Consider the following 13,817-nt stretch of genomic DNA (forward strand, 5'->3'; position numbering starts at 1 on the left):
CTTGATCATAACCTGAAGGGTAAAACTGGAATTTTTCAAGAGGAGAATTTGATCTAGCAATGGAAAGTGAAAGGGAGTAAGAAAGCAAAAGAATTCTGGCCATAAGCAATTTATTTGAAGGCAAATTAGTATGCAAAGAAGCCAATGGTTATTTTTCATTGCCAATATAGAGACTTCTGTTCAATGGCCTATTCTTAAAACTTTCATTTTGTGACAAATACATCCCCAAAGCTAGTATCCCACAAGGAACCAACAAATGAATTAAGAGAAACTAAAAGCACAAATTTGGGGGGGAGGGGAAGAAGTTATAGGTAGGGGATATGAACTGATAACAGAAATCAACATTATTTCAAAGCTATCATTTGGATCCAACTTCTTGGAGTTAAATGATGTCTACCCAACCTGGTACCCCCACCCCACCCCCGTGATCAATGGGTAATTCTGAGGTCAGGCTGTCCTTGAGTCACTCAGCATGTCTTTCAAGGCCATGTCCCTGTGGTTGTTATTTCTGTGCTGGGCAATGATGAGGGGAGGGGCCAGCCTTGTGACATGGCTGGGCCATGTCAGTCTGATCCAATGGAATGGGATGAGAATGGCCAAGGAAGTGGATCCGTGGATTTCCTAATGAAAGGACAGATCCTTCCATCTATACCCCAGAAGATGCAGACGTACCTGCCTTCAAGCTGAGGACCTTCATAGTCCAGAGAGTCCTAGGACAAGTGGTTGCGGTCTCGCCCCCACACCCAGAGATCTGGATCGTAACTTTGAATCTGGAAAGAAAAACAATTCCCTAAACAAGTGCTGCTCCTCACAAGGACTGCCTCCATTTCTCCAACCTCCAATTTTTTTTCCTTCTAGTCCCAACATCCCTCTTCTACCCATCCCTTCCCATCTCTCTTCCATTCAGCCTTTCCTCCTCCAGCTCCATATCCCCACCTCCTCACACTCCTCTCGGGAAACCCGAACATTCCAGCCCATGGTCCGAATCCACTGGTAGCGCAATTTGTGGAACATGGGGCGCTCTGCATAGCTCTTTCCATAGAGGAAGTAGAAAATGTCTTGTTTGGGAGCCTGGTTGTCCTCCTCCATGTCATTGGCCAGATAGCTGGGGAGAGAAATCAGAGCAGGTGTCAGGGAGCACCTGCACCTAGTGTACCCTCATAGCCCATCCAGAGCTCACAGCAGGGCAGAGGCCCCTGAAGGCCCCTCTCTCAGAATGATGGTGAAGACAAAACTAATCTGGAGAGTTCAAGGCTGGGATTTTCCATTCTTGTGCCACATAGATGACTTCAGACTTGCTCATCACCATCATGCTTACTCTCTTCCCTCATGTGCACCTATCTTTCTGCCAGACCCAAGGTCCACAGGCTATCCCTGGTCTACTTGTCAATTTCTTTCTGCCCTACCAAATGGTCACTTGGGGGCTTGGTTTATGAGGCACAATTGATTCAACCGGGATTTCTTAGATTTTTGTTTCCATGACCTTAGACTCTTGGCAAAGAGGAAGCTTTTCATAAGATTTTGTTGCTAGGCACTGGTGGCTCATGCTTGTACTACTAGCTACTCAGGAGGCTGAGATCTGAGGATTGTGGTTTGGAAGTCAGCCCAGACAGGAAAATCCATGGAGATACCTATCTTTAGTTAACCAGCAAAAAAAACCAGAAGTGGAGCTGTGGCTCAAGTGGTAGAATGCTAGCCTTGAGCCAAAAAAGCTCAGAGATAGTGCCCAGGCCCTGAGTTCAAGCCCCTGGACTGGCACAAAAAAAATTATTACATGAGTGCCAGCACATGCCATACTGATTACCTTCATTGACTGTAACAAAAACATGCAAAGGAAACAGATTTGAGCTGAGTGTTTCGCTGGGAAGGTGGCTCAGTGGTAGAGCGCTTGCCTTGCATGCCTGAGGCCCTGGGTTCGATTCCTTAGCACCACATAAGCAAAAAGAAAAAAGCCAGAAGTGGTGCTGTGGCTCAAGTGGTAGAGCGCTAGCCTTGAGCTGAAGAGCTGAGGGACAGCGCCCAGGCCCAGAGTTCAGGCCCCACGACTGGATCCGAAAAACAAAAAGAAAAGAGCTGAGTGTTTCAAGGTTGAGGTGTCATTTGACAGGGTCCTGCCTTCAATCGTGTCTAATGGGATTGGGGAAGCGGGGGCAGTGGGAGGGGGCAAGAGACTTTAATCTTATGATGGCAGAACTGGCGGGTTCGTGAAGGGAGCAAAATGGTTTAGGCTATTTTTTATTTGGTTTGGTTGTGCCGATGTTGTCCTGGCTGGTGTCAAACGCCTGGGCTCAAATGTTTCTCCTGCCCTTGGCCTCGCAACCACGTGGGCTAACCATGAGTCCCATGAGTCTAATTTTTTTGTGTTGGAATTGACTTTAGGGATAGTGATTGTTTCTAGGTACATGTACAGGAGGACAGCAGCCCAGGAAACAAACTACACATAGAAGGAAGAGCACGGGAAAGGTGTGATGCAAGAAAAAAAAGGTGGGGAAAGAAAGAATGTATCCAGACAGTAAGCAAGTTTGGTTGTAGAGATAGTACAGCTGGCTCAATTTGCACTGAGAAGCCCAGCCTTAGTCTGGAGAATAATTAGCAGTGCAGTTGCCAAGCAGCCTGGGTGCAGTTGGCCTGTGTTTGGAAGGATAGTCTGGACACACACAAAACCCACTGATTTGGGGAGTGGCTGGCAAGAAGCATCAGCAGCAAGAATTTCACCATAGACCTGGGTTAGGCACCTGACTGAGAGGGCAAGGGAGGAAAATAGAATGACAGTGAGATAGGTCCAGGAAGGATCGAAATGAGAGTCCGAAATGGCTGCACTCAGAACTGTTTGCGTGGAAGTCAGATCTGTCCCTTCCCTCTTCCACCCCTCTATGTTGCCTTTGGTTGTGTTCCAGTTGTATGTTTGTGCATGTGTGTGTATATATGTGTTTATGTATGTGTGTGTGCTGAATTCCAGGCCACACACTCTTAGCTATTTTGCTCAAGGCTGATGCTCTACTACTTGAGCCACAACTCTGCTTTCAGCTTTTTGATTAATTAGAGATAAGAATCTTTCAGATTTGTCTGTCTGAGGTTGGCTTCGAACCATGATTCTCAGATCGCAGCCTACATGGACAACCAGCCCCTGGTTTCATTTTTTTTCTCTTGATATTACAGCTGTGTTTTTTTTCATTAAGTAAAATCAGTATAACACATAACTTGAGGGTATGAGTGAGGTTGGGAAAAGTGAGGGAGAACAGTGGAAGGTGTGACATTAAGATTCATTGTACTTATAAACTGATTTATTGAATTGAAAGCTCTTTGAACAACTACTTAAAGATAATTTTTTAAATTGAAGAACACCAGACTTAACAAACACAGCAGTAGTACTCACTGGACATGGGAATGTGGAAAATGAACTATCCAACTTGTGGATGGGGATATGAGGGGAAAGCCAGGAGAGCGTTAGAGAAAGAAATGTACTCATTAACTGGCTTATAAAACTATAACCCTCTAGCTGGGTGCTGGTGGCTCACACCTGTAATCCTAACTACTCAGGAGGCTGAGATCTGAGGATCACAGTTCAAAGCCAGCCCAGACAGGAAAAGTCCATGAGACTCTTATCTCCAATTAACCACCAGAAAACCAAAAGTGGTGCTGTGGCTCAAGTGGTAGAGTGCTCACCTTGAGCTGAAGAGCTCAGGGATAGCACCCAGGCTCAGAATTCAAGCCCCACAACCAACAACAACAAAATAAAATCACACAAAAACACAAAACTATAACCTCTCTGTACATTGCCTTTATATTAATAATATAAAAACAATTTTTAAGGAACACCAGAATAAAGCTATACTTTAATGCACAGAACAGAGGTGTTAAATGGGTGAAATCTCACAGCCCATTTCTCCAATCCCTCACAGGAGACTGTAGGACAGGAGAAGACAAAATACTCACAGAGCCAAGAAGAAATGGATTCGCCGAAGCTGCCAGGCGAAGAGGCCACAACGGCTGAAATAAGCTATGACCATAGCCAGGAGGTACTGGTGGAGACAGAGGAAAACAGTAAAAGAGAGGTCACACCCTGGAGAGGAGGGAGTTGGGGACAGAGGAAAGGAAAGCTGAGGCAGGTGCACAGCTCTGAGCAGTGACCCCCAGTATGGATGACCTGCTTAGCGGGGAAGAAGAAGGGCTGGAAGGCTGGTGGCCAATCAGAGAAGTCAAGAGGAGGGATATCAGCCATGTCCCCTGATGACCAGCACTGGGAACACTTAGGTGGGGGAAGGACAGATGGCTCAGAAAGGAGGGAGAGGGGCAGAAACTTACAGGTGGCAACAGCCACAGATTCCCAAGGCAAGAGGGTAACCTGACCCCACACAGAAGCAGGGGCCACCCATCCCCTCTATGACAAACTTCCAGGCCCCAAGGGAGAGACCGACAGGTCATCAGGGGCCAGGACTGTGCCGTGTCAGGAGGTGTCATGCAGGTACACAAGACTGTGGGTTAGAGGGGCTTCTCCCCAACATTGGCCCCACTCAGTGGGCAGTCCCCTCACCTTGTCAGACACCCTCAGTTTCTTGTCCCAGGCCAGGAATCTTTTCACCACGGGATCCTCTGTGGACAGAGCACATGTGTGAGGGTAGGAAACAACAGGGCTGCTGTGGGAGCAGAGGGCAGGGAGGTCCTGCCTCCCTTCAGAGTGGCCACGTCCAAGGACAGATGCAGGGCAAGAGTTAGAGAAGAAGGTTCTCCAGGCAAGGGACAGTGGTCTCTCTGAGCCACCTTGATTTGCTACAGAGGGAGAGTAGAACATCCAGGTACCAGTCAAGTATGGGCTGGATTCAGGTCTTGGATTCAACAGAGGCCCCTTGTTGCACCTTAAGGCACCACTGCAGAAGCTGAAACGTAGTTCATGCAATGATACCCTTTGATGTCACATTAGGATGTGAATGTGGCTCTGTTAGTCACTTGGGTCAGCAACGTCAGCAAGATCTATGCTTTAAGCTGAGCACTGGTGGCTCAGGCCTACCATCCTAGCTACTCAGGAGACTGAGATCTGAGGATTGCAATTCAAAGCCAGCCCCGGCAGGAATCTCTGTGAGACTCTTATCTCCAACAAACTGCCCTCTCCACCTCCCTCCAAAAAAAAGTCAGAAATGAAGCTGTGGCTCAAGTGGTTAAGCACTAGCCTTGAAGGGAAAAAAACAAAAAACAAAAAACAAAACAAAACAAAAAAACACCTCATGGTCAGTGTCTAGACCCTAGGACCAGCACAAAACAAAAAAAAACACAAAATCCAGAAAAAAGAAAAAAGTGCTATGTTTCAGAGGGGAGAGTGCAGACTAAGTTGTTTTGGGGGTGGATGTAACCTTTGTCAGGACTAGTGTGGACATTGTCATCTATTTGTCCCTGGGGGTGGTATCTGTGTGCCCCAGGGATGAGAGCAGTCAAGGGTCCCCCGTGATCATCTGTCCTCCCACCCCAGACCGCACACCCTGAGGCACTGGTAGCAGAGGATGTACCATGGCTGTCTGGCAGGGGGACTGTTCCTACCGAGCAGCCTGGCGAACACCTCGTGATGCACAGGGAGCACGAGTGAGCGGCGCCGCCTCTTGAATCTCATCTTCAGCCCACACAGTTTCTCCACAGACCACTCGGGCTTGGTAGCCATTTCCTTCTCCTGTACCATCTCTTCATCTGGCTCTTCCTCAGATTCAGAATCTGATGACCAGTCCCTCTTTCTCTTCACACTGGAGCGCTGAAGCGAGGGCCTGGGGTTCATCCATGGGGCTGAGTAAAGAAATCCTGCTCCCATGTAATACCGGTGGGTTAACACTTTTCAACCACCTAAGCCTTGCCCCAGTGCCCCCCAAAAGTCCCCAAACTCAACTCCCAACCCACTGTTCTCTCTGTCCTCATGATGATCTATGTCAACCCCCTTCCCCCCAGTTCACCTAGTCATTGTCCCCTCTCCTTTCTGAAAACTCTTCCTTGTTATAGTACTTCTTCCACTAAAGGTGTCAACTCCCCCCTTTCTCTGCCCTTCATCTCATCTTTGTTTTGGGTGAGGGGGTCAAGTAGTAGCGCTTGAACTCAGGGCTCTGTCCATGAGCTTTTCTGCTCAAGGCTAGAGCTCAACCACTTTGAGCTACAGCTTCACTTCTGGTTTTTTGGTGGTTAAGTGAAGCATCTTATGGCCTTTCCTTCCCTGGGCTGGTTTTGAATCATGATCCTCAGATCTCAGCCTCCTGAGTAGCTAGGATTACAGGTGTGAGCCAAAAGCTCCAGCTCTTCATCTCATCTCTTAACTCTTGCTTGCTCTGAAAGTTCTTTTTTTTTGTCAGTTGTAGAGCTTGAGCTCAAAGCCTAGGTGCTGTCCCAGAGCTTTTCTACTCAAGGCTAGCACTCTACCACTTTGAGCCCATGGCTCCACTTCCAGTTTTCTGGTGGTTCACTGGAGATAAGTTTCATGGACTTTCTTGCCTGGGTTGGCTTCAAATCGTGATCTTCAGATCTCAGCCTTCTAAATAGCTAGGATTACATTAGCCATCAGCACCCCACTACTCTGAAGGTTTTCTATCCACATGGACAACCTTGTCCCATCTCTAGTCCTCCCTTCCTCCAGTCCCTGGTATCCTGGGTTCCTCCTTCCTTTTTGTGTACCCCTTCCTCAGTACTAGTCACCCTCTTAAATCTCTTCTCATCCGAAACCCTCACCTGATGGCCCTGGAACATCTTCTTCCACCACTATATCAGAAGAGTAGCCTGAGGGCTGGGGACTCTGAGCCTCACTTGTAGAAGATGGTTGGGAAGCGGCCATGAGTCTCACAAAACCTCTTTCTTCCACCAAACCTATACTTTGAACTGTCCAAACACTTTCTTCTGGGCTCTAGTTGAGCCACTAGAGAAAGGAGACCTTCTCTAAACCAGAGAAAAGTCACCAGCGGACAAAGCTGAAAAGATGCTGTTATCCACTGTATCCTATCACCGAGCACCTCGGAATGCGGTCTCTTCCAATCAGCAAGGTGGAAGCTGCTGATGTCATCAGCTATTCCAGCCTGACAACCAGTTTGAAAGCAAACATAGGTAACTGCCTGACTAACCTATACTCAATGAATGTCAGGTACAAGGTAGAACACGACCTTCCCCTTATGGGTGGAAAGTGCATGGGGCATGACACAGAAAAGACTACAATGCTCTTGGGGCCTGATGGAATCACTGCCTGGGTTTTGTTCTTTCTTCTTTCTTTCCTTCTTTCTTTCTTCTTTTTTTCCTTCTTTCTTTCTTTTCTTTCCTTCTTTTCTCTCTCCCCCCTCCTTTTCTCTTTCTTTTTCTCTTTTCTCTTTCCTTCCTTCTTTTTTCTTTCTCTTTCATTTCTTCCTTTTATTTCTCAATGTAAAATAAAAACCAGATACAGTGGCATGCACTTGTCATCATAGTACTCAGGAGGCTGAAGCAGGAGGATCTCTTGAGCTAAAAATTTGATGCCAGTTCAAGCAACATAGTGAAACTTCGTGGGTTAGAGGTACTTGCTGACTTTGCTGAACATAAGTGTCTGTGGTAAAGAAGTAACCGAGCCATATTCACATTTAGGTAAAATATTAAAAAGGCAAATATATTCATTCAACCACTTTTTGTAGTACTAAAGTCTAAACCTTGCCAGTCAAGTGTTGCACTGCTGAGCCTTACCTCCAGCCCTCTTTTCAAATTCATTATTACTTTTTTTGTCTATGTGCTGGTCCTGAGGCTTGAACTGAGGCTCTGGGCACTGTCCTTTAGTGTTATTCTCTCAAGGCTAGCACCCTACCACTTGAGCCACAGCTCTACTTGTAGCTTTTTGCAGGTTAACTGGAGAGAATAGTCTCATGTACTTTCCTGCCTGGGCTGGCTTCAAACTGTGATCTTCAGATCTCAGCCTCCTTTATAGATAGGATTACAGGAATGAGCCATTGGCATCTGGCTGAACTTACTCTTTTCAAGATAGGTTTTCACTTCTTGTCTTGGTACATGCCTGGAACACGGTCCATTTATTTAGGCTTCCCATCATAGCTGGGATGACAGAGACATACAATTATGCCCAACATCTTTCCATTACAATAGATAGGACTTTTCTTCCTGGGTGGCCTGGAACCGTGATCCTCCCAATTTCGGCCTCTCATATAGCTTAGGATGACAAGCTGTACCCAGCTCTTGGTTGAGAAGGGATGTTGCAGGCTTTTCTTTGTTGTCTAGTCTGTTTTTGAACTGTGATGCTCTCACTTTCAGCCTCCCAAGTAGCTAGGATTATAGGTATGAGCCACTGAAGCAATTTTAGAGGTACAGTCCAGTAGCCTCAGCATATTCACACTGCTGTGCCACATCACCATCACCACCAGAACCTTTCCAACATCCCAAACAGAAACTTTATGCCCATGGGATACCAAATCTACTTTTTGTCTCTCTGAACCTGAAGACTCCAGGTCATGTTGGTACAGCTCACATGCTGTGGGATCAGGCACTATTTGGGGTCCTTTTGTGCCCTTCCAGGATCTACACTGTTGTAGGGTAGATCCAAAATTCCTCCTTTTGGAAGAATAATGGCTTGTTGTCTAGACAGGTCACAATCAATTTATCCCTGCATAAGTGTCACAGGAGATTCAGGTTGTTTCTACATTTGGGCTCAATCTGGCATATCATCCATTGTTGGAACTTATTAGCAAGAAGCCTGTCACTCAGGCTATGCCCAACATTTTATTTCATTTCATTTTTTTTTTTTTTGCCAGTCCTGGGGCTTGAAATCAGGGCCTGGGCACTGTCCCTTAGCTGCTTTTGCTCAAGGTTAGCGCTTTGTCACTTGAGCCACAGCGCCACTTCTGGCTTTTTCTGTTTACGTGGTACTGAGGAATTGAACCCAGGCTTCATGCATGCTAGGCAAGCACTCTACCACTAAAACACATTCCCAGTCCCTGGTTTTATTTTGAATCTCCTACTCATTTTCAATCAACCCATTCCAAGCACAAGTCAAGTCAAATTGGTTCATTGAAAGATCAAAGGGGATGGGTGCAGTTATGGACATTGAGGGTTAGGCAAGGTCTTAGTCATCATTCATACAATTGTGAGTCCCACTGCAGCATCTCCACAGGCCAAGATCCTCTTCAAAGATCCTCACTGATTGGACAGATGCTGCTGCACCAAGAAGCAGAGTCTAATAAGGAAGACACCCAATGGCCAGGAAGCTGAGACTGTCTTGAATTCTGATGTGTGTTCATGAGGCTTTCACTCCTCCATGCTGGTACTGTTCTTCCACAGCAAAAACAGAGGTTCACAAATTCTTTCTCCTTGTTGACAGGCTTTCAAGTAGAAACAGGTGATTAATAATGACATTCTGGTCAATTTAATGATGGACCCTATATACAATGCTGGTACCATAACATATTGTCTTGATGACATTGCAGTATTTTAGATTATGTTACATCTACTCTCTGATCTTCCCACAGTAATGGCCTAATGACACATTCCTCAGGACTTCACCCAGTGGCTAAGCAATATATGACTATATCAGATCTCGATTCTGTTCATTAAAATGTACCAGGAGAGTCCATGACTGCTTTGGCTTTGGCATGAATGCAAGCCTTGGTTTGCACATTCCTTTCTCTTCTTAACAAGTGTCTAGACATGCTACAAAAACCAGGCAGGGACTGGGAAGGTGACTCAGTGGTACAGCGCTTGCCTTGTATGCCTGAGGCCCTGGGTTCGATTCCTCAGCACCACATAGGCAAAAAGAAAAAAGCGGGAAGTGGTGCTGTGGCTCAAGTGGTAGAGTGCTAGCCTTGAGCTGAAGAGCTGAGGGACAGTGCCCAGGCCCAGAGTTCAGGCCCCACAACTGGACCCCCCCAAAAAAACCAGGCAGTACCCATGATAAAATATGTGGGTACCTCTGGGCACTGGTGGCTCATGCCTGTAATCCTAGCTACTCAAGAGGATGAGATCTGAAGATCATGGTTCAAAGCCAGCCTGGACAGGAAAGTCTGTGAGAGTCTTATCTCCAATAAACCAGCAGAAAACCAGAAGTGGCATTATGGCTCAAGTGGTAGAGCTCTTGCCTTGAGCTGAAGAGCTGAGGGACAGTGCCCAGGCCCAGAGTTCAGACCCCTATGGCCAACAAAAATAAATAAATATGTGGGTACCATATCCAAAAATGCAACAACCAGTGAAATTTGTTTTGGTTTTGTGCCAGTACTGGGCTTGAACTCAGGGCCCTAAAAACACTGTCCCTTAACTTTTTCATTCAAAGCTAGTGTGCTACCACTAGCAACACCTCCATTTCTGAGGTTTTGCTGGTTAATTAGAAATAAGTATCTCACCAACTTTTCTCTCCAGGCTGGCTTTGAACTACAGTCCTCAAATATCAGCCTCCTGAGTAGCTAGGATTACAGGTGTGAGCCACCAGCACCTGGCTCAGCTCAGAATTTGACTCATACATACTATCATTCTAACCAGGAACTGGTGGCTCATGCCTGTAATCCTAGCTAAGCAGGAGACTGAGATCAGAGAATCAGTTCAAAGCCAGCCCAGGCAGGAAAGTGCATGAGAGTCTTATCTCCAATTAGACACTAGAAAACCATAAGTGGTGTAGAATACTAACCTTGATTGAAAAAGCTCAGGGACAGCACCTGCATCCCAAGTTCAAGCCATACAACTGACAACAAATAAATAAATAAATAAATTTAAAAGTTTTACTTCTACTCCTGTTGATATGGTTTAATATGACAGACACAGAATGGCAGCATGAAGCAAAGATGCTTTGCAACTACCAGGCTGTGCCATAGAATTAGACTGGGGCCTATTGGACACAATTTCTTCACTAAGGTATATTCAGTGAAATCTCTTGCTATTGAAGGATAAAAACAGGAAATTCTTTTTGAGAGATGTGAAGCAGGCTGGAGACATCACATAGCAGGGCAGTAGCAGGCCTTGGGTCCTTGGCTGTGGGAACCCTCAGAACCAGTAACCAGGGCTCCTAGAGCGTGATAACCCATCCCACAGCCTCCACCACACCTTGCTGGGTCTGCTGCTGTGACCTTCCTGTTGACCACTGGTGAGTGATGATTTCTGACCCTTAAACAGAGCTTTGCCTTCTGATACCCCTTAATCTGTAGTGAGACCTTGAACAGAGGTCCTAAAGGTAGACATGTTCCCCCCTTCCTGCCCGCAATGGAGTCATGGAGTCTATATTTCCTGTCCCACTAAAACAAGTTTACAATAACCATCTCTCAGAATTTCAGACCCCTGAGACAGAGGCTGGCCCTGGGGGGGAGTTTTCAAACTATGGAGCTAGAAGAGTGCCTGGGGTGGGGAAAAGCATATCCTTGAGCAGAAGGGGGAAGACACGGGTGTCCAAGGAAGCAAGAATCTGGGAGAGCTGTCTCAGAGCCAAGTTTCAGGCTGAGCATAGTCAAGCACAGTTCAAGTGATAACTAGGGGACAGGAACTCAGTCTAATAGCCCATGGGCCTTCCCAGGGTGGCTTCCAAACCATCCACACATGACTCTGGTCTTCTACCTCCTGTGGAAGGGCACAGGTAACCATAGTTGGGAGATAGAGATAAGGTCACCTTTGTTCCTCCATTGTTGAGAATGCAGAGGCAAGCTGTGCTAATGGGCAGGGAGTGCTGAACAGTGTCCGGGGCCACACAGTGCCTCCAAGCCCAGTGTGGTAGCAGCTCACATTCTATGTATATCAAGTTTCTGCAGCATAGGATGTAGAGTGGATTACAAGCCCCCTCATTTGGATTAACCAGTACATACTTTTAAGGAAGTTGAACTCAGTTGGCAGGGCACTGGCCAAACCAATGATCCACATGGTTCGCTATAAAGGAATAGCCATTTAATCCAAGCAATGGGGAATGCAGGACTTATATAGAGATTAGTGTCCCCTAAAGACTTGGAAGAACACCACACTTTCTCCATCTCTGCTTTAAGATTGCCCATAAGTTAACTTTTTTTTCAACTGCAGGGTTGAACAAGTTGAACAGCAAATATTAGTCTATATTGTAGGAATCTGTACATAATTTGAGCCACTTATTAGTAAGCAGAACTATCTTGATTTAAAAAAAAATACAAATAGGTTGAAACAAGCATAGTGGTCACATGGGTAATCCCAACTATTCTAGGCAGAGCAGGAGGATCACAGCCCAAAGGCAGCATGAGCAAAAGTATGAGACCCTACCTAAAAACAAACTGAAACAAAAGGAATTGGATGTGTGGCTCAAGTGGCAAAATGACTGCTCAGCAAGTAGAAGGTTCTGAGTTCAAAGCTTAGCATCACAAAAAAATGTTGAACTATTTACAGAGCAGATATGGTGAACTAATTACAGAGCTATATTTCCCCCAGCAAACACAAAGCATGACTGATCTTCTCACAAAAGATAAATCAGTCTCTTATCTTTTCTTCTGATTGATTTAAGAGTACCTGGCTGTCAAGTTTAAAACTACAGTCCTTAAAACTGACTTACCCTGCCAGGCACCAGTGGCTCAAATCTGTAATCCTAGCTACTCAGGAAGCTGAAATCTAAGAAAAGTGGCTCAAAGCCAGCTGAGGCAAGAAAGTCTGTGAGACTCTTATCTCCAATTAAGACCGGCAAACCAGAAGTGGTGCTGTGGCTCAAGTGGTAAAGTGCTCACTTTGAGCTGAAGAGTTCAGGGACAATACCTAGGCACAAGAGTTCAAGCCCCATGGCTGACAAAAACAAACAAACAAAAAAAAACCTGGCTTACCCTGAAATATAAGGTGAGGGCCCAAAATTAAATAAAACTCAGAGCTATGAAGAAACATAAAAATAGATGGCAGTGAATTAATATCTCACAAATAAGTTAATGTTATAACACAAGATGCACTTCAGATTGAAATTAAGAAAGAGTATTTACTAACTTGCTTGGAAAATGGACAGTATGTTGGGAAAATTAAAAGCTAATGTAGCTATGCACTCATGGCTGTAATCCTAGCTACTCAGGAGGCTGAGATTTGAGGATAACAGTTCAAAGCCAGCCTAGGGTCTGTAAGACTCTAATCTCCAATTAACCACCAGAAAACCAGAAGTGGAACTGTGGCTCAAAGTAGTAGAGCACTAGCCTTGAGCAAAAAGAGCTCTGAGACAGTGCCCAGGCCTAGAGTTCAAGCCCCATGACTGACACACAAAAAAATCTTTACTTATAATTAATATATTCCTGTAAGTATGTTGTAATGCTAAATATATGTGTCCATCATCCTATCTACATTATTATTTTTAATACCATATTGACTTTTGCCATTTTCTTAGACATTGCTAATTGCATTGTGTGGATTTTTTTAAATTAGACTTGCCATGTGGCTGAATATAATACCTACCTAGCTTGAGTGACATCCCCAGCACTTCAAATAAGTAAGTAAAGAAAGAAAAGATTAAATTTTGCTTGTGGGCTGGGAAGGTGGCTCAGTGGTAGAGTGCTTGCCTTGTATGCATGAGGCCCTGGGTTCGATTCCTCAGCACCACATAAGCAGAAAAGGCTGGAAGAGGCACTGTGGATCAAGTGGTAGAGCACTAGCCTTGAGCTGAAGAGCTGAGGGACAGTGCCCAGGCCCAGAGTTCAAACCCCATGACAAAAAAAAAATTGCTTGTTGCCAAGAGGAAAAGAGATCCTTTTCTCCTCCCTCTTTTATGTATTCCCTTAAAAGACTCAAAATAGAAATACCTGTAATAAAGATTAAATAAGCCAACTCTCTTAAATGGTGCCTGAGCTAAGAATAGAGAGCATTGTTAAATATTGCTAATATATTCCTGCTAATGACCAGTCTTTTTTTTTTTTGGGTCCGGTCGTGGG

General features: G+C 45.5%; 2 protein-coding genes across 2 annotated transcripts in view; one reads left to right on the top strand and one right to left on the bottom strand.

The window, feature by feature from the left end:
• Positions 1–710: 710 nt before the first annotated feature.
• On the bottom strand, positions 711–6,799 carry LOC105990945 (speedy protein E4-like). Its single transcript, XM_013023477.1, has 6 exons — positions 6,697–6,799; positions 5,533–5,769; positions 4,535–4,593; positions 3,937–4,022; positions 937–1,105; positions 711–770 (listed from the first exon to the last, which is right to left on the bottom strand). The coding sequence occupies exons 1-6, from the start codon at positions 6,797–6,799 to the stop codon at positions 711–713; spliced, it is 714 nt and encodes a 237-aa protein (XP_012878931.1).
• Positions 6,800–6,980: 181 nt separating this feature from the next.
• The window catches only part of Znf12 (zinc finger protein 12), a 19,319-nt gene continuing 12,482 nt past the window's right edge, over positions 6,981–13,817 (top strand). Inside the window, exon 1 of the mRNA XM_013023390.1 lies at positions 6,981–7,065. Coding sequence (XP_012878844.1) covers positions 6,981–7,065 — 85 coding nt within the window. The remainder of the gene's footprint in view (positions 7,066–13,817) is intronic.

The sequence above is a fragment of the Dipodomys ordii genome, unplaced genomic scaffold, assembly GCF_000151885.1.
Source record: "Dipodomys ordii isolate 6190 unplaced genomic scaffold, Dord_2.0 Scaffold68, whole genome shotgun sequence".
NCBI lineage: Eukaryota > Metazoa > Chordata > Mammalia > Rodentia > Heteromyidae > Dipodomys > Dipodomys ordii.